This window comes from Geotrypetes seraphini, chromosome 2 (assembly GCF_902459505.1).
Source record: "Geotrypetes seraphini chromosome 2, aGeoSer1.1, whole genome shotgun sequence".
Lineage (NCBI taxonomy): Eukaryota > Metazoa > Chordata > Amphibia > Gymnophiona > Dermophiidae > Geotrypetes > Geotrypetes seraphini.
Window position 1 is genome coordinate 512,595,710 of NC_047085.1, and position 24,696 is coordinate 512,620,405.

The 24,696-nt window shown below is 46.4% G+C and overlaps 1 protein-coding gene across 1 annotated transcript in view; it reads left to right on the plus strand.

Annotated features, from left to right (window-relative positions):
- The window catches only part of LOC117354993 (oocyte zinc finger protein XlCOF6-like), a 47,897-nt gene extending 23,485 nt beyond the window's left edge, over window positions 1-24,412 (plus strand). The window contains exons 4-6 of the mRNA XM_033932950.1: window positions 9,580-9,951; window positions 22,741-24,040; window positions 24,124-24,412. Coding sequence (XP_033788841.1) covers window positions 9,580-9,951; window positions 22,741-24,040; window positions 24,124-24,412 — 1,961 coding nt within the window. The remainder of the gene's footprint in view (window positions 1-9,579; window positions 9,952-22,740; window positions 24,041-24,123) is intronic.
- The last annotated feature ends 284 nt before the right edge of the window (window positions 24,413-24,696 follow it).

Here is a 24,696-nt window from a genome sequence, read left to right on the forward strand (position 1 = left end):
TTTCAACTTTTCCAAATGTCCTCTTGTTCTTTTATTATTATTGTCGAAAGTTTGAAGAATCTGTCCCTCTCTACTCTCTCTATACCCTTCATGATCTTGTAAGTCTGTATCATATCCTCTCTAAGTCTCCTCTTCTCCAGGGAAAAGAGACCCAGTTTCTCCAATCTCTCAGCGTTTGAAAGGTTTTCCATCCCTTTTATCAGACATGTCGCTCTCCTCTGAACTCTCTTGAGTAACACCATATCCTTCTTAAGGTATGGCAACCAATATTGGACGCAGTACTCCAGATGCGGACGCACCATCGCCCGATACAACGGCAGGATAACTTCTTTCATTCTGGTTGTAATACCCTTCTTAATTATACCTAGCATTCTATTTGCTCTCTTTTCGGCCGCTGCGCACTATGCCATTGACTTCATTGTCATGTCCACCATTACCCCCAAGTCCCTTTCTTGGGTACTCTCATTCAAGTAACATCCCTCCCATAAGAATTGCCACTGCTAGGTCAGACCAGTGTTCCATCATGCACAGCAGTCCGCTCACGCGGTGGCCCTCTGGTCTAAGACCAGTACACTGACTGAGATTAGCCCTATCAGCGCACGTTCTTGTTCAGCAGGAACTTGTCTAACTTTGTCTTGAATCCTTGGAGGGTGTTTTCCCCTATAACAGCCTCTGGAAGAGCGTTCCAGCTTTCTACCATTCTCTGGGTGAAGAACTTCCTTACATTTGTATGGAATCTATCCCCTTTCAACTTTAGAGAGTTCCCTCTTGTTCTCCCTACCTTGGAGAGGGTGAACAACCTGTCCTTATCTACTAAGTCTATCCCCTTCAGTACCTTGAATGTTTCGATCATGTCCTCTCTTAATCTCCTCTGTTCGAGGGAGAAGAGGCTCAGTTTCTCTAATCTTTCGCTGTACGGCAGCTCCTCCAACCCCTTAACCATCTTAGTCGCTCTTCTCTGGACCCTTTTGAGTAGTACCGTGTCCTTCTTCATGTACGGTGACCAATGCTGGACGCAGTACTCCAGGTGAGGGCGTACCATGGCCCGGTACAGCGGCATGATAACCTTCTCTGATCTGTTTGTGATCCCCTTCTTTATCATTCCTAGCATTCTTTTTGCCCTTTTTGCCGCCGCCGCACATTGTGTGGACGGCTTCATCGACTTGTCGATCAGAACTCCGAAGTCCCTTTCCTGGGAGGTCTCTCCAAGTACCGCCCCAGACATCCTGTATTCGTGCATGAGATTTTTGTTACTGACATGCATCACTTTACACTTATCCACATTGAACCTCATCTGCCATGTCATAGAAACATAGAAACATAGAAATAGACGGCAGATAAGGGCCACGGCCCATCTAGTCTGCCCACCCCAATGACCCTCCCTACCTATCTCTGTGAATAGATCCCACATGTCTATCCCATTTGACCTTAAAATCAGGCACGCTGCTGGCCTCAATGACCTGAAGTAGAAGACTATTCCAGCGATCAACCACCCTTTCAGTGAAGAAGAACTTCCTAGTGTCACCGTGCAGTTTCCTGCCCCTGATTTTCCACGGATGCCCCTTGTTGCCGCGGGACCCTTGAAAAAGAAGATATCCTCTTTCACCTCGATGCGGCCCATGAGATACTTGAATGTCTCGATCATGTCTCCCCTCTCTCTGCGTTCCTCGAGTGAGTAGAGCTGTAATTTCCCTAGCTGCTCCTCATATGGGAGATCCTTGAGTCCCGAGACCATCCGGGTGGCCATTCTCTGGACCGATTCTAGTCTCAGCACATCCTTACGGTAATGCGGCCTCCAGAACTGCACATAGTACTCCAGGTGTGGTCTCACCATGGCTCTATACAATGGCATAATGACTTCAGGTTTACGGCTGACGAACCTCCTGCGGATGCAACCTATGATTTGCCTTGCTTTGGAGGAAGCCCATTCCTCGAGCTTGATTATGTCACGTTGCAGATCTTCGCAATCCCCCTGCGTCTTTACTACTCTGAATAACTTCGTATCGTCCGCAAATTTAATCACCTCGCTCTTTGTACCAATGTCCAGATCGTTTATAAAGATGTTAAAGAGCACGGGTCCAAGCACCGAGCCCTGCAGCACCCCACTGGTGACGCTCTTCCAGTCCGAGTATTGTCCATTTACCCCCCCCCCCCACACTCTCTGTTTCCTATGCTCCAGCCAGTGAGTATTTCACCCTCAATTCCATGGCTTGCAATTTTCCGAAGTAGTCGTTCATGCTGAGCCTTGTCGAACGCCTTCTGAAAATCCAGATATACAATGTCGACTGGAACGCCCTTGTCTATCTGTCTGTTTACTCCCTCAAAGAAGTGCAGCAAGTTCGTCAAACACGATCTGCCTTTGCTAAAACCGTGCTGACTGGTCCTCATCAGCCCATGTCCATCAAGGTGATCAATGATGCTGTCCTTTATCAGTGACTCTACCATCTTTCTCGGTACCGAGGTCAGACTCACCGGTCTGTAGTTCCCCGGATCTCCTCTCGAACCTTTCTTGAAGATCGGTGTAACATTCGCCAACTTCCAGTCTTCCGGAAACTTTCCCGATTTGATTGACAGATTGGCTATTAGTTGAAGCAGTTCAGCTATGGTCCCTTTCAGTTCCTTGATGACCCTTGGATGGATGCCATCCAGTCCCGGGGATTTATCGCTGTTAAGCCTATCAATCTGCCTACACACCTCCTCTAGACTGACCGTCAATCCTGTCAGCTTTCCATCTTCATTTCCAGCATATAGCCTGATGGGTTCCGGTATGCTGTGTACATCTTTTTCGGTAAATACAGATGCAAAAAATGTGTTCAGTTTGTCAGCGATTGCTTTGTCTTCTTTTAGCACTCCCTTTATTCCATGGTCATCCAACGGTCCCACCGCTCCCTTCGCGGGTTGTTTCCCCTTAATATATCAAAAGAATGGCTTGAAGTTCTTCGCCTCCTTGGCTATTTTTTCCTCTTGGTCTCTTTTTGCCCCTTTTACCGCCATATGGCACCTGCGTTGATGTTGTTTGTGCTTGTTCCAGTTTTCATCCGTTTTTGACCTTTTCCATTCCTTAAATGAAGTTTTCTTGTCTCTGATCGCTACCTTCACCTCTACAGTGAGCCACGCCAGTTCTTTGTTCTTTTTCCTCTTGGATCCCTTGTTACCAACAAGAACATAAGAACATAAGCAATGCCTCCGCTGGGTCAGACCTGAGCTCCATCGTGCCCATCGTATAGTTGTATCTCGGGTTTCTGCTTCCCACATGCAATACTTTACATTTCTCAATGTTGAACTTCATCTGCCATCTCGTCGCCCATTCCCCTAGTTTGTTCAAATAATGGTTACTGTGGATGGGCAGACCAGATGGACCATTTGGCCTTTATCAGTCATCATGTTTCTATGTCTCTATGGTTGTAGTTCTGGGTGGCTGAGTTCCTCTTTTGATGTGGGCTGTATTTTCTGCTGTTTTACCTTTTTTAATTCATTAATTAAATTCTTTAATTTCCCTTTAGCTTTATTGCTGTTTGAAAAATTAGTTCCATAACCTAATTTAAAAAAGAGAGAGGTTTGAAGACTTATGTGCTAATTTGTGGAATTTTCTTAATCTCAGAAATCCTATGTAGTCGTGTGAGTCCAGAAAACTTTGTTTCTTTTTTTTTTTTTTTTTCAATTGAAAAGCTTTTATTGAAAACACACTCCAAACAGTACAGAACGATTGCACAGGAAAAGCAACAACAAAAATACATAGTGCTGAATACCACACTCCAAAATAGCACATAGAATAAAATCAACAGCATAGACATGTGCAAGTCCTACAGACTAACAAAAGAAGCTAAAATGCCCACTAAAACACAGCCATTATCCCCCCTCCCACCCCCCAGGGACAAAGCACACTATCCACAGCTCTCAATATGGTTGAGAGATAGTCCATACCAAACGAATACCAAAGATTGTAAAGGAATATGGTTATGAGATCCCCCCAAGCATCACCCAACTATCCCAATCCCCAACCCAACTCATAGCCTCTGACCACCCCTACCACAAATCCCCACAGAAGCCCGAAAATTGCGCCACACATGAGCATAACCATGTAGTTTACCTTGCCGCATGGCTGTTAAATAATAAAGATTCTGCCAATTAATCAGACGTTGCTCCACCAGGGCCCACGTGGGAGAGAGCGCCTGATTCCACAAAGAGGCAATGGCCATTCGAGCGGCCGTGAATGTCAACCTACAAAACAAAGAGTCCCCCCCAGCCAATTCCAATTGATGCCAGAACAACAAGGCATGCCGCCAATCGGCCGGTATCTGGACATCTAAGATCCGAGACACTCGATCAAAGACCTCGGTCCAGAAGCCACACACCTGTCCACACTGCCACCACATATGAAAGTAGGTGCCCACTTCCCCACAGCCCCTCCAACATAGAACACTCGCCCCTCCCCGCCAACGAGCCACAACTTGAGGGGTATAGTACCACCGAAAGAGAACCTTGTAACCATTCTCAATCAGCAGAGCAGAAATCCCCGCCGAGGAGATCTCCGACCATATGTCATCCCAAGTATCCCAAGAAATAGCTGCACCACAATCCTCTTCCCAAGCCCTCATGTAGGGAAGGGGAGCCCCCCTACCGTTAAGGCACCTATAAATTGCAGAGAGAGCTCCCCTCCGAAGCACCGGGCCCAATAGCAGCTCGAAGGGCATCTTACCACCCCCCAAGTCACCTAAGAGTCCCGAGGTCCTAATATAATGTAAAACTTGTAGATAGGGGAACAGATCTCTTATCCCGAACCCGAACTTACCCCTAAGTTCAGTAAAGGGTCTAACACCTCTCAGGACCGGGTCCCACAACTGTCCCACACACACCAAGCCCCGCGACTCCCAGTTTGCAAACACTCCCCCATCCCTTCCCGGTGGAAAGTCAGGATTGTATCTCAGCGGAGTATACCAGGAATGTCTCCTATTCCCCAATAAACAAGCTCGGGTCTGATTCCATACCCTCAAGGAAGTCACCACTGTGGATACCCCCCCTACCAGTCGCGCCCTATCGGGTACCCACGGCCTATGTAACAAAGGCACCCCATCACTTAAGTTTTGCTCAATTTCCACCCACGGTTTCGGCACCTGCGTCTGCCACTCTAAGAGGGCAAGCAACTGGGCAGCCTGATAATATTTCACCACATCTGGGACCCCCAGCCCACCATCCCCTCTCCCCATACATAAAACCTTCCTACTCACCCTTGGCCGCCTACCAGCCCAAATAAAATTAGAAATCACCCTCTGAACCCCCTCTAACGTTTTTCTACCCACCCAAAGAGGTAATACTTGAAATAGAAACAACAAACGGGGTAAAATCATCATCTTTACGATGGCCACCCGGCCCAACCAAGAGAAGTACAGATCTTTCCAAGTGAGCAAATCTTGACGAATACGACGAAAAAGCGGGGGAAAGTTAAGGTCATATAAATCCACTCCCGGCGGTCCAAAGTAGACACCGAGATATCGCAGCGAGCGCTGAACCCACCTAAACGGATATCGATCTCGGAGATGGGATACCCGATCTGCAGGCAGGTTGATGTTAAGGAGCTCTGATTTACCAACATTAACCCGAAAACCCGACACCCCATCATAAGTGTCCAACTCCCTTAATATAGCTGGCAAGGAGATCTCAGGGTCTTCCACCGTGAACAGAATATCATCTGCAAACAAGGCCAGCTTAAAATCCCCTCCCGGCACCATAACCCCTTTAATATTCTGATTCATCCTCACTCTCTGCGCCAGGGGTTCCACCGTCAAAGCAAAAAGGAGCGGGGAAAGCGGGCACCCCTGACGTGTGCCCCGCGCCAGAGAGAAAGTCTCCGAATAACCACCATTCACCTTGATGCAGCTCAAAGGGCTCCGAATCCATTCCCGCATGCGTGGGCCCAACCCCACCGACTCCAGAACCCTGAATAAAAAGGGCCAAGATACCCTATCGAATGCCTTCTCAGCATCGATAGATAAAAACACTGTTTCTCGTCCTCCCCCCCTTGCCCTATCATATAAGTTATAGACCCTACGAGTATTATCACCTACCTGTCTGTCCACTACAAAGCCTGACTGATCTGGATGGATCAGCCGAGGTATCCAACTCATCAATCGATCCGCCAAAATTCACGTAAAGATCTTAGTATCGACCCCCAGCAAGGATATCGGCCTATAAGAAGCACATTGTAGGGGGTCCTTCCCCTCCTTAGCTAACACCGTCACTCCCGCAAAACGCATAAAGTAAGGGAGGGTACTATTCCCTTGTAAAGAGTTAAGAAAACGCACTAAAGGAGGCAGTAGCAGATCTTGAAAACGTTTGTAGTACCTGACAGTAAAGCCGTCCAACCCAGGCGATTTACCAAGCTTCATAGATCGCAGCGCATTACGAGCCTCAAGCAATGTAAGAGGGCGGTCCAGCCGCGCCTCATCAGTCTGTGTGATCTGGGGCAACTCTGCTGAAATTAAGTAAGCGTCCTGGTCCCGCGAGGGCCCTGGATCTTCCGGGGTATAAAGCTGGGAATAGAATTCCACAAAACGGGCACGGATAGCATCCTCATTCTGCAACACCTCCCCAGAAGCCGCCCGGAGTGATAAGATCTGGTTGCGCGTCTGTCGCACCTTAAGACGGTGTGCAACCAGTCTACTAGCTTTATTAGAGAACTCGAAATATCTCTGTTGGAGGAGCTGTAAATTATGCTGCAATCTGTCCAGGTCTAAAGCCTGGAGGTCCCTACGGGCCTGAAACAAGCGCTCCCGCAGTGTCACATTCCAAGGAGAACGCTTATGGAGATTCTCCAACCTGCCAATCTCGGTTAACAGGCCCGCTGCATCCTCCCGCCGCTTACGCTGTCGGGCCGATGCCAGAGCTATTATTCTGCCCCTAAGGGTAGCCTTTAACCCCTCCCAAACCGCTTCCAGTGAAGCACCACACTCCACATTTACATCAAGATATTCTTGTATCCACCCTTCTATCTGGGTTCCCACCTCTGGGTCATCTAAGAGACTATCATTAAACCGCCAAAATTTCCGTCCCGAGCCTCCACCCTCCCCCTGGAATCGTAACCAAACTGGGGCATGGTCCGACCACGTTAGTGATTCAATTCCCGCGAACTCCACCCTCCGGAGCAGTCCCCGCTCCACAAAAACATAATCAATTCTAGAATATGAGGAGTGAATTCCCGAAAAGTAAGTATAGTCCTTGACCGAGGGATGTAGCCATCTCCAGCAGTCCACCACATTTAGAGTAGCCAATGCCTCCCGCATCAATTTACGATCCCTTCTCCCATAATGATCCGCCCTCTCTGAATTATCTAAATGAGGGGTCACTGTAAGATTGAAATCCCCACCAAAAACCAGGGCACCCCCCTTAAACTTGAGAATCCGAGGTACCAACTCACGCAAAAAGGTCCCCTGACCCTCATTAGGGGCATAGATATTTACCAGGGAGTATAAGACCCCCTCAATCAAGGCTTCCAACATAATATATCTGCCCTGGGGATCCCTCACCACCCTGCGTACTTCACACCGGATCCCCTTGCGGAGAAGAATCCCTACCCCACCCCTCTTAGAAGTACCCACCCGAGAAGCCCAGAAGGCCTGCGGGAACCTGTGATCTCCAGCCAAGGATTCATGGGACTGCAGCAAATGTGTTTCTTGGACAAAGCAGACATCAGCCCTCAACCGGAGCAATTCCCTATAAAAAGCCCTTCTTTTGTTGGGAGAATTGAGACCCCTGATATTATAAGAGACCAGTTTAAACGCCCCCATATTCCAAATAAAATAATGACCATGCAAACCCAACCCCAACATACATGTCCCCCCTGTCCCTCCTCTCCCCCCCATCCCTCCCCACCTCCCCCCCTCCCCCACAGTGAGAGTCCTCAGATCTCCCACCAACATAGCAAGAAGTGAACCATCTCCATGGCCCCTTACACATAACCCACACACAAACAACAACTATCAAAAACGGTGTGTACAAAATTCCCCCATGCACCAACCCACCAATCCTTCAAGCTCCCACAGCACCATTTACACTCCCCCCCTCCCCCACCCCACACTGCCCCCCATTTAACCCCAACCTGAAACCATCAACTGCCCCCTCCCCCCACATCCCAAACCAGGTAGTGCAGAACCCCCATACAACACTCTCTCTAGGGGAAAGATGTAACTGTCCATTCACCCGGGGGGGAGTCCAAAGACCCCCCGCCAAGGCCAGGAACCGGCATTGGAAGCAGTAAATAGTCAAGAACAGTCAGTCAGCTCTCAGGGAGGAGCACTTGGGGACGAAGCAGTGGCCCGGAGAGGGGTTCCACTCCCCCGGCCACCCCTCCCGCCTCGGGATCCATTTTCCACTCGTTGCCAGCGGGAGGTAGAAGGACGCCCACCCTGGCCAAGTACTACCCCTCCCGCCGGGACAGCCTCCTCAGGGATCTCAATACCAGCTTGTTGTAGCAGCCCACGAGCCTCTCGAACAGTGGTAACTCTGGTGTGAACTCCGTTGATGGTAATAACAACCCCAAAAGGGTAAGTCCAACGATAGCGCAGATTGCTGCGCTGCAAAGCCTTGGTCACTTCCCTGAACGCCCGCCGTTTCTGGAGCGTGCCAGCAGCTAGATCCTGATAGAACTCCAGTCGGTGTCCTTCCCAGGTGACCGTGCCCATCTCCCGGGCTCTGCGAAAGATCCGTTCTTTAAGGACAAAGCTCTGAAGACACAACACTATATCTTTTGGCTGATCCAGTGTCCGGGGTCCCAGCGCACGATGAGCCCGCTCCAATCCCGGCTCCAATGTGTCATCTTGCAGGAGCCACCTGATCAGCTTTGTCGTAGTAGCACGAACATCCTTAAACTCAGGCAGGTCTGGCAGGCCCCCCACCCTCAGATTATTACACCGAATGTGGTTCTCCAGATCCTCAACCTTATCCTGAAGAAGTTGGTAATCAGCAGACACCGTCTCCAGTGATCTCTGCATTCCGGTTACACTGTCCTCACAGCTGTCCATGCGCATCTCCACCACCTCGACCCTCGTGCCCACCTCCACCAGGTCAGTGCGCAACTCCTGCACTGCCTCCCGAACCTGCACCGCCACCACCGAGATTTCAGACTTAACCTCTGCGATCCATTGCTGCATATCCGCTTTAGTAAGCGGGTCCATCGGTGACCTCTCTGGCACCGGCTCCTCCAGCATGTCTGCCACAGCCGCCAGGGCCCCGCTCGATTTCGCTGCCACCCCGCTGCATATCTCAGGGCCTATGCTGCCACGTGTAGCCCTGCTCAACGTTTGTTCCAGCGTGCGCTGGCCGGGTTTGTCGCCGGGCAACTTTTTGCGCGTTGCCATAGTGAGCACTGCAACTTCACACACCTCACCAGCCCCCGGGAACAAAAATATGCGCCGTTTTCACACCGATAAGATAGTTATTTCGCCGGCCTGAACAGGAGCTCTCAGTTCAAGCTCCCATCCGTGGCGATGACGTCACTTCCTCCTCGAAAACTTTGTTTCTTGACATTAATAGCGTTCCATAGTTCCTAATGCACGATTACCGTCTTTTGTTTCTATCCAGCAGATACTGAGGCAATGCAGGAGATGAAGAGGGAGGAGAATCAAGAAAAATGGCTTTTAGAAATTGAACCCATCCCAAGACAACCAGGAAATGTTGGTGAAAATATTTCCCAGAGGAATGAGAGTCAAAACACAAGGAATTATGAACAGGAATCGGAGAAGAAGCCGAGAGAACCTGCAAGAGACACCCTGGATGCAGTCACTGAGGGTGAGAAAAGTGACGGGGAACTCACAAACATCTCTGAGCTCCAGAGACACCTGAGAGAAGAGAGACCCTTGCGAAATAAAAACAGCGACCAAATGGCTTTTCAGCTCCATCAGGGAAAGAAGAAAGGGAAGAAATCCATTCTGCAAGACACCGTTGGAAAAAGCCTTGGTAAGATATATCATTTCTTATTGCCCAAGAGAATCCACCCCAGGGTGAGACCCTTTTTGTGTTGTCAGTTTAGAAAAGGCTCCAAACGAAAGGTGAAGCTGAAATACAGGAGAGAACGCTTGCAGAAGGGAAACCTTTTACATGGAGTTGAATATATGAAAGCATTAATTCCTAGGGATGGGCAGTCCAAACATTCGTCTTTTAGCTCCTCTTCATTTATGTTTCAGGAGCAATATCAGCAAGAGCCAAGTCCTGCAGTCCTCGAGACGTCCCAGGAAACTCTCAGCTCCTATTGAGGTGAGTGCCTCGTCATCGGCCTCCTCATCTCCAGAGCGCAGAGCGGCACCAAAGGTACTGGCGAAAAAGCAAGCAGTACCGGTGCAATCTCTGGATGAAAAAATTGCAGCCATACTGCAAGTCCAGTTAAGGGAGCAATTACAACAAATACTCCTTGCTTTACTGACACCGGCTCCCCCGGTCTGAGCCTTTGCTTTCGGCATCGACCCTTACAGCACCGATTCGTGCAACGTCTTCGGTGTCGATGCCGATCCTCTCTGCAGAGCTTGTTTCCTCGGTGCCGATTTTTGTGAAACCGATGACTATGGTTGTACCTACTCAACAAAAAGTTGTTTTGGAACCGCATGGCTTGGTGTCGATGTGGGAGCCAGTTCGACATCGTTCTTCTTCTCATACCTCACCTGACGTGAAGTCGATCAGATCAGGGAAATCGGTACGGAAGACAAGACATATTGAGTCCTCGACTCCGGATTCTCGGGTCCGATTGCTGCCTGTGCGGGACCCAGATCTCTGGGATGACTCTGAAGAACCTCTTGTATTGGAAGAGGAAGTTTCTTCTGATGAAGATCCTTCTTCTCAAGAGCATGTTCTTAAACCAGAACAGACCTCTTTTTCAAAGTTCTTGAGAGAAATGTCAGAGAAACTTTCTATTCCTTTAGAGTCTGAATCTAAAAAATCTAAAGCATTTTTGGATGCATTGGATTTTGATCAGCCTCCTAAGGAGTTCCCCAAGCTCCCTCTTCATGACATATTAAGGGAGACGTTTTATAAGAATCTTGAAACTCCTTTGACTGTACCTGGTGCTCCTTGTAAGCTTGATGCCGTATATAGAGTTATTCCTATTCTGGGTTTTGACAAGCCACAGCTTCCTCACGAGTCCCTCCTGGTGGAGTCTACTCTGAAGAAGTCTGCTGGGGCCAGTATATATGCTTTGGTTCCTCCTGGCAGAGAAGGTAAGGCTTTGGATCGTTTTGGCAAGCGTTTATATCAAAATACCATGCTTGCCAACCGGTCTGGTAATTATGCTTCCATTTAAAGCATTTGGTTCAAAATGCAATTGAAAATTGTTATGAGACTCTATATCCTGCCAGAGCGAGCAGCCCGAATGGGGATTACCCCGTCTCACTTGTGTCCAAAATGTGATCATGCTCATGCTTCCTTGGGTCACATGCTTTGGCTTGCCCAAAAATTTTCCAGTTTTGGAGTCACCTGGGACATTATGTTACGCTGCTTTGGGGGAGGCATTGGCTTCCGCAACTGAGAGCATTATTTGGATTTTACAATATTGCCACGCCTAAACCCAAGGGAATGTCCGCATTTATAACCAGAGTACTCTTGATGGGGAAGAAAGCCATTCTCACCAACTGGCTGTCTACTACTCCCCCGACTTATGCTCAATGGAGATCCCTGATGATAATCCACGCAATGCTAGAGCGGAGACTGGTGGGAGATTTGGATCGTGGTCCGGGTCGTAGATTTCGCCAGACCTGGGAATGTTTCTGGCAGGATCTCACTCCACATGCCCGTAGTAGACTCTTAAATATTTAGGAAGATTTCAGACTCTCAGTTTTTGTTATGGCATTATTTGCTCATGAAACCAGATGGGATACTTTGATTAAAAACAAAAAGAAACCTCCACCTGTTCGTCCTTTTAAGCAGCAGTCTTATCAGAGACGTTTTACTGCTCGACTTCTGCAGACCTCCCAGCCTCAGCCTCGTAGACATTGGCAACAACAACAAAATAAACAAGCTGCACAACCCAAGGCAGCTCAGCCTTTTTGACGTGCTTCTATGGAGCATAGCCAGTCTTCTCATTTCTTGCACTTGTCCCGAACCCATCGGGGGTCATCTCCAATTTTTCATCAGTCGTTGGGAACTCATCACTTCAGAACTTTGGGTCCTCAACATCATTCGTCAGGGTTACTCTCTCAATTTTCAGACTCTTCCACCAGACAGTTCTCCAAAAGGGTCTGCTTTGATCCTTGCACAATCCTCCCTTCTTCTACAGGAGGTACAATCTCTTCTGCTGAATGCCATCGAGGAAGTTCCTCTCGAACAGCGAGGAAAGGGATTTTACTCCCGTTATTTCTTGTTTCCCAAAAAGACCGGAGGACTGACACCTATTTTGGATCTCAGAGATCTCAACAAATTTCTGGTGAAGGAGAAGTTCAGAATGATCTCTCTGGCACTTCTTTATCCTCTCCTCAATCAAGATGACTGGCTATGCTCCCTAGATCTCAAGGAAGCCTACACACATACCTATGCATCCGGCTTCCAAAAAATACCTCAGATTTCAAATCAATCGTTGTCATTACCAATATAAGGTACTCTCCTTCGACCTGGCATCTTCTCCCAGAGTATTCAGGAAGTGCCTGATTGTAGTGGCCGCATTTCTCCATTCTCACGGCCTTCAAGTCTTTCCTGGACGACTGGTTGATCAAGGCCTCTTCATCTCAGGAGGTGATTCAAGCAACATCTCAGACCATTTCTTTTCTTCAGCTGCTGGGATTCAAAGTCAATTTTCTCAAGTCGCACATCATTCCAACTCAGCGTCTTCAGTTCATTGGAGCGATCCTGGACACCACTCTCATGAGAGCGTTCCTCCCTCCTTCTTCATACTCTCATCCGTCTCTGTCAACAAGTGCTTCCACTGCAGACCATCTCTACCAGACACATGATGGTTCTTCTAGGTCACATGGCTTCCACAGTTCACATCACGCCATTGGCAAGACTCCATTGGTTTCCCTTCTACTTCAACTCAGTTCCAGGGAACCCATACTTCTGCCAATATTTCCTACTCTGCGTACTCAGCATCAGGAATCTCTTCTGCATCCCAACCTCCAGTCTCTGCACCTGACAGCTTGGTTTCTCTCGATGGAGTTCCTCTCAAATTATCCTCTCAGCCTGTTCGTCAAATTATTGATGCCTCCAGGAAACCGGCCACACAACAATGTTACCAAAAGAAGTGGACTCGGTTTTCATCATGGCGTTTGCTTCATCATCATGATCCAACTTCCTTGGCAGTGGAACTAGTGTTGGATTATTTACTGTTTTTGTCTGACTCTGGTCTTAAATCTACATCCATTAGAGTCCATCTCAGTGCTATTACTGCTTATCATGAACCAGTACAGGGAAAACCTCTTACTCCTCATCCTTTAGTATCCAGATTCATGAAGGGGCTTTTCAGTGTGAATCCACCTCTCAAGCCTCCACCTGTAGTCTGGGACCTTAATGTGGTTCTTTCCACTCTGATGAAGCCACCATTTGAACCAATGGCCACAGCTTCTCTCAAGTTTCTTACCTGGAAAGTTGTTTTTCTTATTGCTCTCACCTCTGCCAGGAGGGTAAGTGAGTTACAAGCACTAGTAGCAGATCCACCTTTCACAGTTTTCCATCACAACAAGGTGGTTCTGCGCACACATCCCAAGTTTCTGCCAAAAGTTGTCTCTGACTTTCATCTCAATCAGTCGATTGTTCTACTAGTTTTTTTCCCTGAGCCTCATTCTCACCCTGGAGAAGCGGCTTTGCATATTTTGGACTGTAAACGAGCTTTGGCTTACTATCTTTATCGCTCTAAGCCTCATAGAACTTCTCCCCAACTTTTATCTCATTTGATCCAAACAAGTTGGGGCATCCTGTTTCCAAAAGAACTATTTCCAACTGGCTCGCCGCCTGCATCTCGTTCTACTATGCTCAGACTGGACTGACACTGGAGAACCAAGTCACAGCCCATAAAGTTAGAACTATGGCAGCTTCTGTGGCTTTCCTCAGATCTACTCCTATTGAGGAAATCTGTAAAGTTGCCACCGGGTCATCAGTTCATACCTTCATTTCTCACTACTGTCTGGAGTCCTTCTCCAGCCGGGATGGGCATTTCGGCCAATCTGTATTACAAAATTTATTTTCCTAATGGCCAACCTTTCCACCATCCCACTCTGTTAGCTTGGAGGTCACCCATCAGTGAGAATAGGCTGCATGCTTGTCCTGGAATAAAGCACAGTTACTTACCGTAACAGGTGTTATCCAGTGACAGCAGGCAGATATTCTCACAACCCTCCCTCCTCCCTGGGTTGGCTTCTTAGCAGGCTTATCTTAACTGAAGGACTGCACGCCTATGCGGGCGGGAAGGCACTCGCGCATGCATGGTGAACTTTCTAAGTTCTAGAGTGCTATTCACTCTAAATTGTCCATACCGGGGCTCCGTCACCCATCAGTGAGAATATATCTGCCTGCTGTCCCTGGATAACACCTGTTACAGTAAGTAACTGTGCTTAATAGAAAAGGTTCAGACATATGGGGGGAAAGATGGGACATAGTACCCAGCGATTGCTGCCCTGCTTCCTCTGTTTTTAAAAATGTTAAGATAAAGCTTTCAAAAAGTAAATGAGTCACTTTGAATTCACTTAACCAGATGAACCCCAGGGGCAAAGCATTCCCCAATGTGGGGGCAGAAAAGAAAAAAGCGCTTTTTCTTGTAGAGTCCCAGTGAGCCTAGGAATGGCAGCTGATGGTCATTGAGGGAGCGAAGTGTTCTTCTTGGCACATAGAGTATAATTTCCTTTACCAGATAGTCCAGGGTCCCCTCTCTACGTGGGTGTAGTCTACAGACCTCCGACTCAATCGCAGCAAATTGATAAGGATCTGATTGTGGATATCCAAAAGTTTGGAAGGAAAGAGGAGGTTCTGCTGTTGGGAGATTTCAACCTGCCGGATGCGGACTGGAATGTTCCGTCTGCGGAATCGGAAAGAAGTAGGGAGATTGTGGATGCCTTTCAAGAGGCTCTGCTCAGACAAATGGTGATGGAACCTACAAGGGAAAAAGCGATATTGGATCTGGTCCTCACAAATGGACAGAGTATCTCTAATGTTCGAGTGGGTGCTCACCTGGGTAGTAGCGATCATCAAACGGTTTGGTTTGATATAACGGCTAAAGTGGAGAGCGGCCGCACGATACTTAAAGTCCTAGATTTCAAATGTACGGACTTTAATGCAATGGGAAAGTACCTGAAGAAAGAGCTGTTAGGATGGGAGGACATAAGAGAAGTGGAAAGACAGTGGTCTAAGCTGAAAGGAGCGATAAAAATGGCTACGGACCTTTAAGTGAAGAAAATCAATAAAAACAAGAGAAAAAGGAAGCCGATATGGTTCTCCAACCTAGTGGCTGAGAAAATAAAGGCGAAAGAGTTGGCGTTCATGAAATATAAAAAAACCCAAGAAGAGGAGAGCAGAAAGGACTACAGGGTGAAACTGAAAGAAGCCAAGAGAGAGATACGTTTGGCGAAGGCACAGGCGGAAGAACAAATGGCTAAAAATGTAAAACAGGGAGATAAAAATTTTTTCAGATATATTAGTGAAAGGAGGAAGATAAAAAATGGAATTGCTAGGCTAAAAGATGCTGGGAACAAATATGTGGAGAGTGATGAGGAGAAAGCAAATGTGCTAAACAAATACTTCTGTTCTGTGTTCACAGAAGAAAATCCTGGAGAAGGACCGAGATTGTCTGGCAAAGTTACACGAGAAAATGGAGTAGATTCTGCGCCATTCACGGAGGAGGGTATTTATGAGCAACTTGAAAAACTGAAGGTGGACAAAGCGATGGGACCAGACGGGATCCATCCCAGGATACTAAGGGAGCTCAGAGAGGTTCTGGCGAGTCCTATTAAAGACTTGTTCAACAAATCTCTGGAGATGGGAGTGATTCCTGGGAATTGGAGGAGAGCGGATGTGGTCCCTATTCATAAAAGTGGTCACAGGGATGAAGCAGGAAACTACAGGCCGGTGAGCCTCACTTCAGTTGTTGGAAAAATAATGGAAGTGTTGCTGAAAGAAAGGATAGTGTATTTCCTTGAATCTAATGGGTTACAGGATCCGAGGCAACATGGCTTTACAATAGGTAAATCGTGCCAAACGAACCTGATTGAATTTTTTGATTGGGTAACCAGAGAGCTGGATCGAGGACATATGCTAGATGTAATTTACTTGGATTTCAGCAAAGCCTTTGATACAGTTCCTCATAGGAGGCTGTTGAACAAACTTGAAGGGCTGAAGTTAGGACCCAAAGTGGTGAACTGGGTCAGAAACTGGCTGTCGGACAGACGCCAGAGGATGGTGGTTAATGGAAGTCGCTCGAAGGAAGGAAAGGTGACTAGTGGAGTCCCTCAGGGTTCGGTGCTGGGGCCAATCCTGTTCAATATGTATGTAAGTGACATTGCTGAAGGGTTAGAAGGAAAAGTGTGCCTTTTTGCAGATGATACCAAGATTTGTAACAGAGTAGACACCGAAGAGGGAGTGGAGAATATGAAAAAGGATCTGCAAAAGTTAGAGGAATGGTCTAATGCCTGGCAACTAAAATTCAATGCAAAGAAATGCAGAGTAATGCATTTGGGGATTAATAATAGGAAGGAACCGTATATGCTGGGAGGAGAGAAGCTGATATGCACGGACGGGGAGAGGGACCTTGGGGTGATAGTGTCCGAAGATCTAAAGGCGAAAAAACAGTGTGACAAGGCAGTGGCTGCTGCCAGAAGGATTCTGGGCTGTATAAAGAGAGGCGTAGTCAGTAGAAGGAAGAAGGTGTTGATGCCCCTGTACAGGTCATTGGTGAGGCCCCACTTGGAGTATTGTGTTCAGTTTTGGAGACCGTATCTGGCGAAATACGTAAGAAGACTTGAGGCGGTCCAGAGGAGGGCGACGAAAATGATAGGAGGCTTGCGCCAGAAGACGTATGAGGAGAGACTGGAAGCCCTGAATATGTATACCCTAGCGGAAAGGAGAGACAGGGGAGATATGATTCAGACGTTCAAATACTTAAAGGGTATTAACGTAGAACAAAATCTTTTCCTGAGAAAGGAAAATGGTAAAACCAGAGGACATAATTTGAGGTTGAGGGGTGGTAGATTCAGGGGCAATGTTAGGAAATTCTACTTTACGGAGAGGGTGGTGGATGCCTGGAATGCGCTCCCGAGAGAGGTGGTGGAGAGTAAAACTGTGACTGAGTTCAAAGAAGCGTGGGATGAACACAGAAGATTTAGAATCAGAAAATAATATTAAATATTGAACTAAGGCCAGTTACTGGGCAGACTTGCACGGTCTGTGTCTGTGTATGGCCGTTTGGTGGAGGATGGGCAGGGGAGGGCTTCAATGGCTGGGGAGGGCTTCAATGGCTGGGAGGGTGTAGATGAGCAGAGATTTCAGCAGTTGGAACCCAAGCATAGTACCGGGTAAAGCTTTGGATTCTTGCCCAGAAATAGCTAAGAAGAAAAAAAAAAAAAATTTAAATTGAATCAGGTTGGGCAGACTGGATGGACCATTCGGGTCTTTATCTGCCGTCATCTACTATGTTACTATGTTACTCTCTTAAGTGCTCTGAAGGTCAGAATCAGGATCTTGAAATGTCTTCTATAAGCGATAGGCAGCCAGTGTAATTGGGAGAATAATGGGGTCACATGATCACGCCTTCTGGCTCGGCATAGGAAACATGCTGTGATATTTTGAAGGGATTGTGGAAGAGCTGCATACACTACGTTACACTAAACTAAGTGAGATGTTACTAAGGCAGAGTCTCCGTAGGAAGAAAGGGATGGACACAGGGAAGTTGACGTAAAATGAAGAGCTCGAATGCAGTACAGAGGAAGGGTCTGATTCTGTATAGGATGCCCGGTCTCAGCAGCTGCCTAAGTGGCTTTTGAGAATCGCACACCAGTGTCCTACACAGAATTGCATCTGTTCTGACGGAGAGATGCTGTCTAATCCTGCCTAACCACCCTGATTCTCCAACTGGCGTCTGTCACAGGCGCCGGTTAGAGAATCTCATTGCCGCTGAGCTGATCATAAAGGAATCTCCCTGCTGTGATCAGCTCAGCAGCAACCGCAGCGACAGGGAATCCCCAAATCCCCCCCCCAAAGTCAGTCGGCAGGAGAAATGCTCACTTCTTCCTGCCTCCCCAAAAACATCCCCCAGCAGGAGGAGTGCCCAGTTCCTCCTGCCGAAACCCCCTCGAAACTCCCCTTCACCCAACCGCAATAGGCAGGAGGTAGGCATACTCCCACACATTGACCAACCAACCACCCATCAACCCCCAACTCCCCCTGCCGTACCTTGTAAAGATAAGGTCCATCTGGAGGGAGGCATATACCCTCCGGCTGGCAGACCCAGCACTATCGTAGTTGGATGGGGCTATGTTTTGGGGGAGGCGGGGGTGGTTCTGGATGGAGGAATTGGGCACTCCTTCTGCTGGGGGTGGGGCGAGGCAGTGATGCAATGGGGAGAGGCATCAGGAAGGAGTGGGCATCCCTCCTGACTTTGCGGGGGTTGGGTTCCCTGCCTCAGCCACTCAGCTGATCGTGGCAGGGAGATTTCCTTGCCACAATCAGCTCAACGCCCACATCTATTTGAAATGTAGATCAGCATTTTTCTGACCTACTTATCGTGGCCCAGGGTCACTTAAGCTTGCCTAAAGCCACTTCTGGGTGAAATCACGCCTAACCTTGTGGGAGCTAAAGCATCCCTACATGTCTCCCTCAATAGTGACGGATGCCTATGGTGTAGACGGCCTGCCATGGGATGTTTTTTTTTAAAGTGCATCCTAATTGGCTGGTTAGACAGCGGTAGGATGCCTATAATCGGGACGCTTGAAATATGTTCTGAAAAGTTTAGATGTGAATCAATCACTGCTGAGAGGAGCGGAGAACCAAAAAGGGTGAGAAATACAAACGGGGCTGATTCGAGATCCAGTAGCCCGTTCTCAAGTGGCCAGTCCAGGTCATTAGTACCTGGCCAAAACCCAAAGAGTAGCAATATTCCATGCTACTGATACAGGACAAGTAGTGGCTTCTCTTGCATTTTTCTCAAAAACAGACTATGGACTTTTCCTCCAGGAACCTGTCCAAACCTTTCTTAAAACCAGCTACACTATCCGCTCTTACCACATCCTCTGGCAATGCATTCCAGAGCTTAACAATTCTCTAAGTGAAAAAAAAAGTATTTCCCTGTAACTTCATCGAGTGACACCTAGTCTTTGTAATTTTTGACGGAGTGAAAAATTGATCCGCTTGTACCTAATCTAATCTAATATTTGTGTGTTGCACAAACCTAAACAGGCCATAGGCGACTTTAAGAGAAGAAGGGTAGCCGGGTCAAGTGGGAGGGGCAGGTTCTACTCCACTCAGGATTTTGTCGACTTCAATCATAATTCCCCTCAGCCGTCTCTTTTCCAACCGTTTTAGTCTTTCCTCATACGAGAGGAGTTCCATCCCCTTTACCATCTTGGTCGCTGTTCTATGAACCTTTTCTAGCGCCACTGAATTGAACGCAGTACTCCAGATGAGGTCGCACCATGGAGCAATACAGGGGCATTATAACATTCTTAGTCTTGTTAACCATCCCTTTTTTTTAATAATTCCTAGCATCCTGTTTGCTTTTTTGGTAGACACCGCACATTGGGCGGAAAGTTTCATCGTATTGTCTACGATGACACCAGGTCCTTTTCTTGGGCGTTAACCCCCAAGGTGGACCCTAGCATCCCGTAACTGTGATTCAGGTTATTCTTCCCAATGTGCATCACTTTGCATTTGTCCACATTAAATTTAATCTGCCATTAGGACACCCAGTCTTCCAATTTCTTAAGGTCTGCCTGCAATTTTTCACAATCTGCATGCGTTTTAACAACTTTGAACAGTATAATGTCATCTGCAAATTTAATCACCTCACTCGTCGTCCAATTTCCAGATCATTTATAAATCAGTTAAATAGCACTGGTCCCAGTACAGACCCCTGCGGCACTCCACTGTTTACTCTCCTCCATTGAGAGAAATGACCATTTAACCCTACCCTCTGTTTTCTATCCGATAATCAATTCCTAATCCACAACTGAAAATCTAGGTACACTATATCAACCGGCTCACCTTTATCCACATGTTTATTCACACCTTCAAAGATGTCAAGCAAATTTGTGAGGCAAAGTATCCCCCGGCTGAACCCATGCTGACTCCGTCTCATTAAATCACGTTTGTCTACGTGTTGAGAAGCAAATGGTTATCTTGGAGCCAGCGGGCTATGGCATCTATGCAGTGTTGCAAAGGAATTAGATTAGGAGCTACTGGATCCAGGGATATTGTAGCAGAATGTCATCTGAATAGATAATGAAGGTGTGAATGAGCTTAGCTTGGAGACTAAGAAAGATATTAGGAAGGGAGATAAAATAGACCCTTGTGGGGCTCCAGAGGTGAGTTGACAGGAAGGAGACACTTCACCATCTTGATATACTGTGAATGATCGATGCTGAAGAAATTAAGTAAATCAGGTTAGAACCATATCCGATATCCTAAGAGAAGATAATCTTTGAAGCAGTAGAGAATAGGTTTGAATGAGATCAAAGAAGACTAAGAGGGTGACTAAAATCCAAATTACCGTTTGTCACTTCACAAGGAGCTTACAATGGTCTCTACTGGGGCCCATACGGAAACCTGATTGTCTAGGATGAAGGGTGTGGATGGCCTCTGCTTGATCAAGGAGTTGTTAATAAAACCAGCTTTTCTGTTATTTTAGCTAGGAATGGGATAATGGAAACTGGGAGCTAGTTACTAGTAGATTTCTCCAGAGCTGCTTTCTTAAGGATAAGTAAAAATTTGATATTTATGGGAGATCACGAAATATCAGGTGGGTCATGTGTTGAAAAAGGTGTAAATTTTGGGGTAAACCTAAGACAAGAATGTGAGGAAGTTGGAGGTCTTCGGATGTGATGCTGTGTCCACATGAACATTAAAGTCACCTAGAATAATAAGAGACGGGAATCTAGTGATCGTATCTGCAATGGTTTGGGAGACCTTATCCCATTCAGATGCACACGGGGGAGAGGGGGGGGGGGCAATAAACTAATAATAGGTGGCTGAGGGAGAAGAAAATTCCAGTAGTAAAGCTTCCGAATGAGGAAGAGAGTCAACAAATACTGTAGCTACTTTGCCTGAGTCTTGCCAGTCCCCATCCTCTTCTAGACTGGCGATTTCGATCAAAGACCCTAAACTCTGAGGGGCAGCATTGTAGTAACAGCACCTCCTCTCCCAGATGCAGCCACGTCTCTGTGAGGCATAAGACAATCTAAATGTTGGAGCTCTTATTAGATCTTTAATAAGGTCCACTTAGGAGATAGAAGTCACGGCCTGAGATTGTGTGTTGTAGAGGAGCACAAGGAAAACAGAAGCCAGCAAACAACCCTGAGCAGGCAAAGTCCCAATCCCTCCCGAGAGTTCGCCCCAAGGAGCACGACCTGATTCCGTTTTAGAATCACTCTTTGGCGAGTAGAGATGACATCTAATCTAATCTTTGGTTTATATACTCGGTTCACATATAATTAAGACGAGAGTACATAGCAGAAAACAAAGAAGGAAGTACTAATTAAAAACTAAAGTACGTAAGAAAAGCATAAGAAAAATAACTATAATATTATCATTTTGTTGGTTCACAAGTCCCTCGCTCTGGAAAGTCCGTTCAGCAGCATTTAGGACTGAAAGAGAGGAGCAGAGCAGCAATCACTAGGAAATGGTCCATCATACAAGCAGCAGTAGCAGCGCTGACCATCCCAGTACGATCCAGGCAGTGGTGGAGTCAGGTCAGACCCTGGAATGATGCTGTTAACCGCATAGCTAACTGGGCAAGTAAGACCAGTCCTGTGTCTAGTTAGCTATTTGGGAACTACACTGTATATACCGGCAGTATCCACATAGCTTCCAGCCAGCACCAATGAACCAGATTTTTAATGCCGGTGCCCAGGTATGGCCCAGTATGTGACTATCTGGGACTAATCTAGTTATCAGCTTATGCTTAGTGCCCCTGGCTGAATATTCACCCATAACAATTCAACAATTACCATATTTTTCACTCCATAAGACACGAGAACTGATGGCAACCAATCAGAAAGCAGCACATTGTCAGGCAGGAGCGCGGAAAGCTCGCGCCTGACCTCCATTGCTCCTGTCTGGGAAATAGAAGGTGGCTAGCAGGGAGGAATCACGCTAGACCACCAGGATGATATTTTTAATAACGTATGATTACGGCAGGTGTTTGCAAGGGGGGGGTGGAGGGGTGTAAAAAAGATGTGGCTTTTGACGGGGGGATTTTTTTAATGGGACGGAGGGTTAAAAAAATTGTACCTGTGGGGGGAGGGGGAACTGGCTAGGGGTTTGGATGACTGGCTGGCTGCCACTATTTGTGCCTACCACTAGACGTGCCCTGTACCCTGTCCCAGCCTACTACTAGACCACCAGAGGGGGGACAGGGCACCCCATTTGGTTCAGAAATTTTTTTCTTGGTTTTCCTCTTCTACAGGTGGGTGCGTCTTATGGTCAGGTGCATCTTATGGAGTGAAAAATGCGGTAAAACAAACAGGAATAAAACTAATTACTTAAAACAGTATCTAAGAAAGCACAAAATAATCCAAATGAGAGAGAAACATTCTCCATCTGTTTATTGTGATAACAATTTTTATCATCAAACAGGTTTAAAATGTCTTCAGAGGATCCATCAGAGTGAGAGGCCATTTACATGTTCAGAATGTGGGAAAAGATATAGTGATCCCTCAGCTTTAAAAACACACAAGAGGATTCATACTGGAGAGAAACCGTATACCTGTTCAGAATGTGGGAAAAGCTTTAATTATCCATCAACTTTAAAAACACACAAGAGGATTCATACTGGAGAGAAACTATATACATGCCCACACTGTGCTAAAAACTTTAATTATCCATCAACTTTAAAAACACACGAGAGAATTCATACGGGAGACAAACCGTATACCTGTTCAGAATGTGGGAAAAGCTTTAGCCAGCAATCAACTTTAAAAACACATGAGAGGATTCATACAGGAGAGAAACCGTATACCTGTTCAGAATGTGGGAAAAGATATAGTGATCTCTCAGCTTTAAAAATACACAACAGGATTCATACTGGAGACAAACCGTATACCTGTTCAGAATGTGGGAAAAGATATAGTAATTCTTCAGCTTTAAAAAGGCACAAGAGGATTCATACTGGAGAGAAACCATATAGCTGTTCAGAATGTGGTAAAAGCTTTAGTTGGCGATCAACTTTAAAAATACATGAGAGGATTCATACTGGGGAGAAACCATATTCATGTTCAGAATGTGGGAAAATATATAGTGGACCCTCAGCTTTAAAAAGGCACAAAAGGGTGCATAGTGAAAAGAATCCATATACCTGTTCAGAATGTGGGAAAAGATATAGTGATCCCTCAGCTTTAAAAACACACAAAAGGATTCATACTGGAGAGAAACGATTTACTTGTTCAGAATGTGGGAAAAGATATAGTGGTCCTTCAGCTTTAAAAACACACAAGAGGATTCATACAGGAGAGAAACCGTATATCTGTTCAGAATGTGGGAAAAGATATAGTAATCCCTCAGCTTTAAAAATGCACACGAGTATTCATACTGGAGAAAAACCATATACCTGTTCAGAATGTGGTAAAAGCTTTAGTCAGCTGTCACCTTTTAAAAATCACAAGGGGATTCATACTGGAGAGAAACCATATTCATGTCCAGAATGTGAGAAAAGATATAGTGATCCCTCAGCTTTAAATAGGCACAAAAGGGTGCATAGTGAAGAGAAACAATATACCTGTTCAGAATGTGGTAAAAGCTTTAGTCAGCAATCGGCTTTAAAAATACATGAGAGGATTCATACCGGGGAGAAACCATATTCTTGTTCAGAATGTGGCAAAAGATATGCTAATACCTCAGCTTTAAAAACACACAAGAGAATTCATACTGGAGAGAAACCATGTAACTGTTCAGAATGTGGGAAAAGCTGTAGTCAGCTATCAATTTTAAAAATACACTAGAGGATTCATACTGGGGAGAAACCTATACCTGTTCAGAATGTGGCAAAAGATATAGTAATACCTCAGCTTTTAAAATGCACAAGAGGATTCATAGTGGGGAGAAACCATATACCTGTTCAGAATGTGGGAAAAGCTTTAGTCAGCTATCAATTTTAAAAATACATGAGAGGATTCATACTGGAGAGAAACCATATACCTGTTTAGAATGTGGTGAAAACTTTATTAAGCAGTCATATTTAAATGTTCACAAGAGGATTCATACTGGAGAGAAACCATTTACATGTTCAGAATGTGATAAAAGCTTTAGTTAGCAGTCACATTTATAAAATCACAAGAGGATGCATACTGGAGAGAAACCATATTAATGTCCAGAATGTGGGAAAAGATATAGTGATTCCTCAGCTTTAAAAATACACAAGACGATTCATATTGGAGTGAAAACATATGCTGTGCAGAATGTTGTAAAAGTTTAAATGGGAATCAGATTTTTGAAACCCCAGCCTACATAACATCAAGCTATGCCTATTGTAACCCACACTGAACACCACAGCACTCCAAGTGGCTACATTGAAAAAGAACACTAGCATGTGACCCG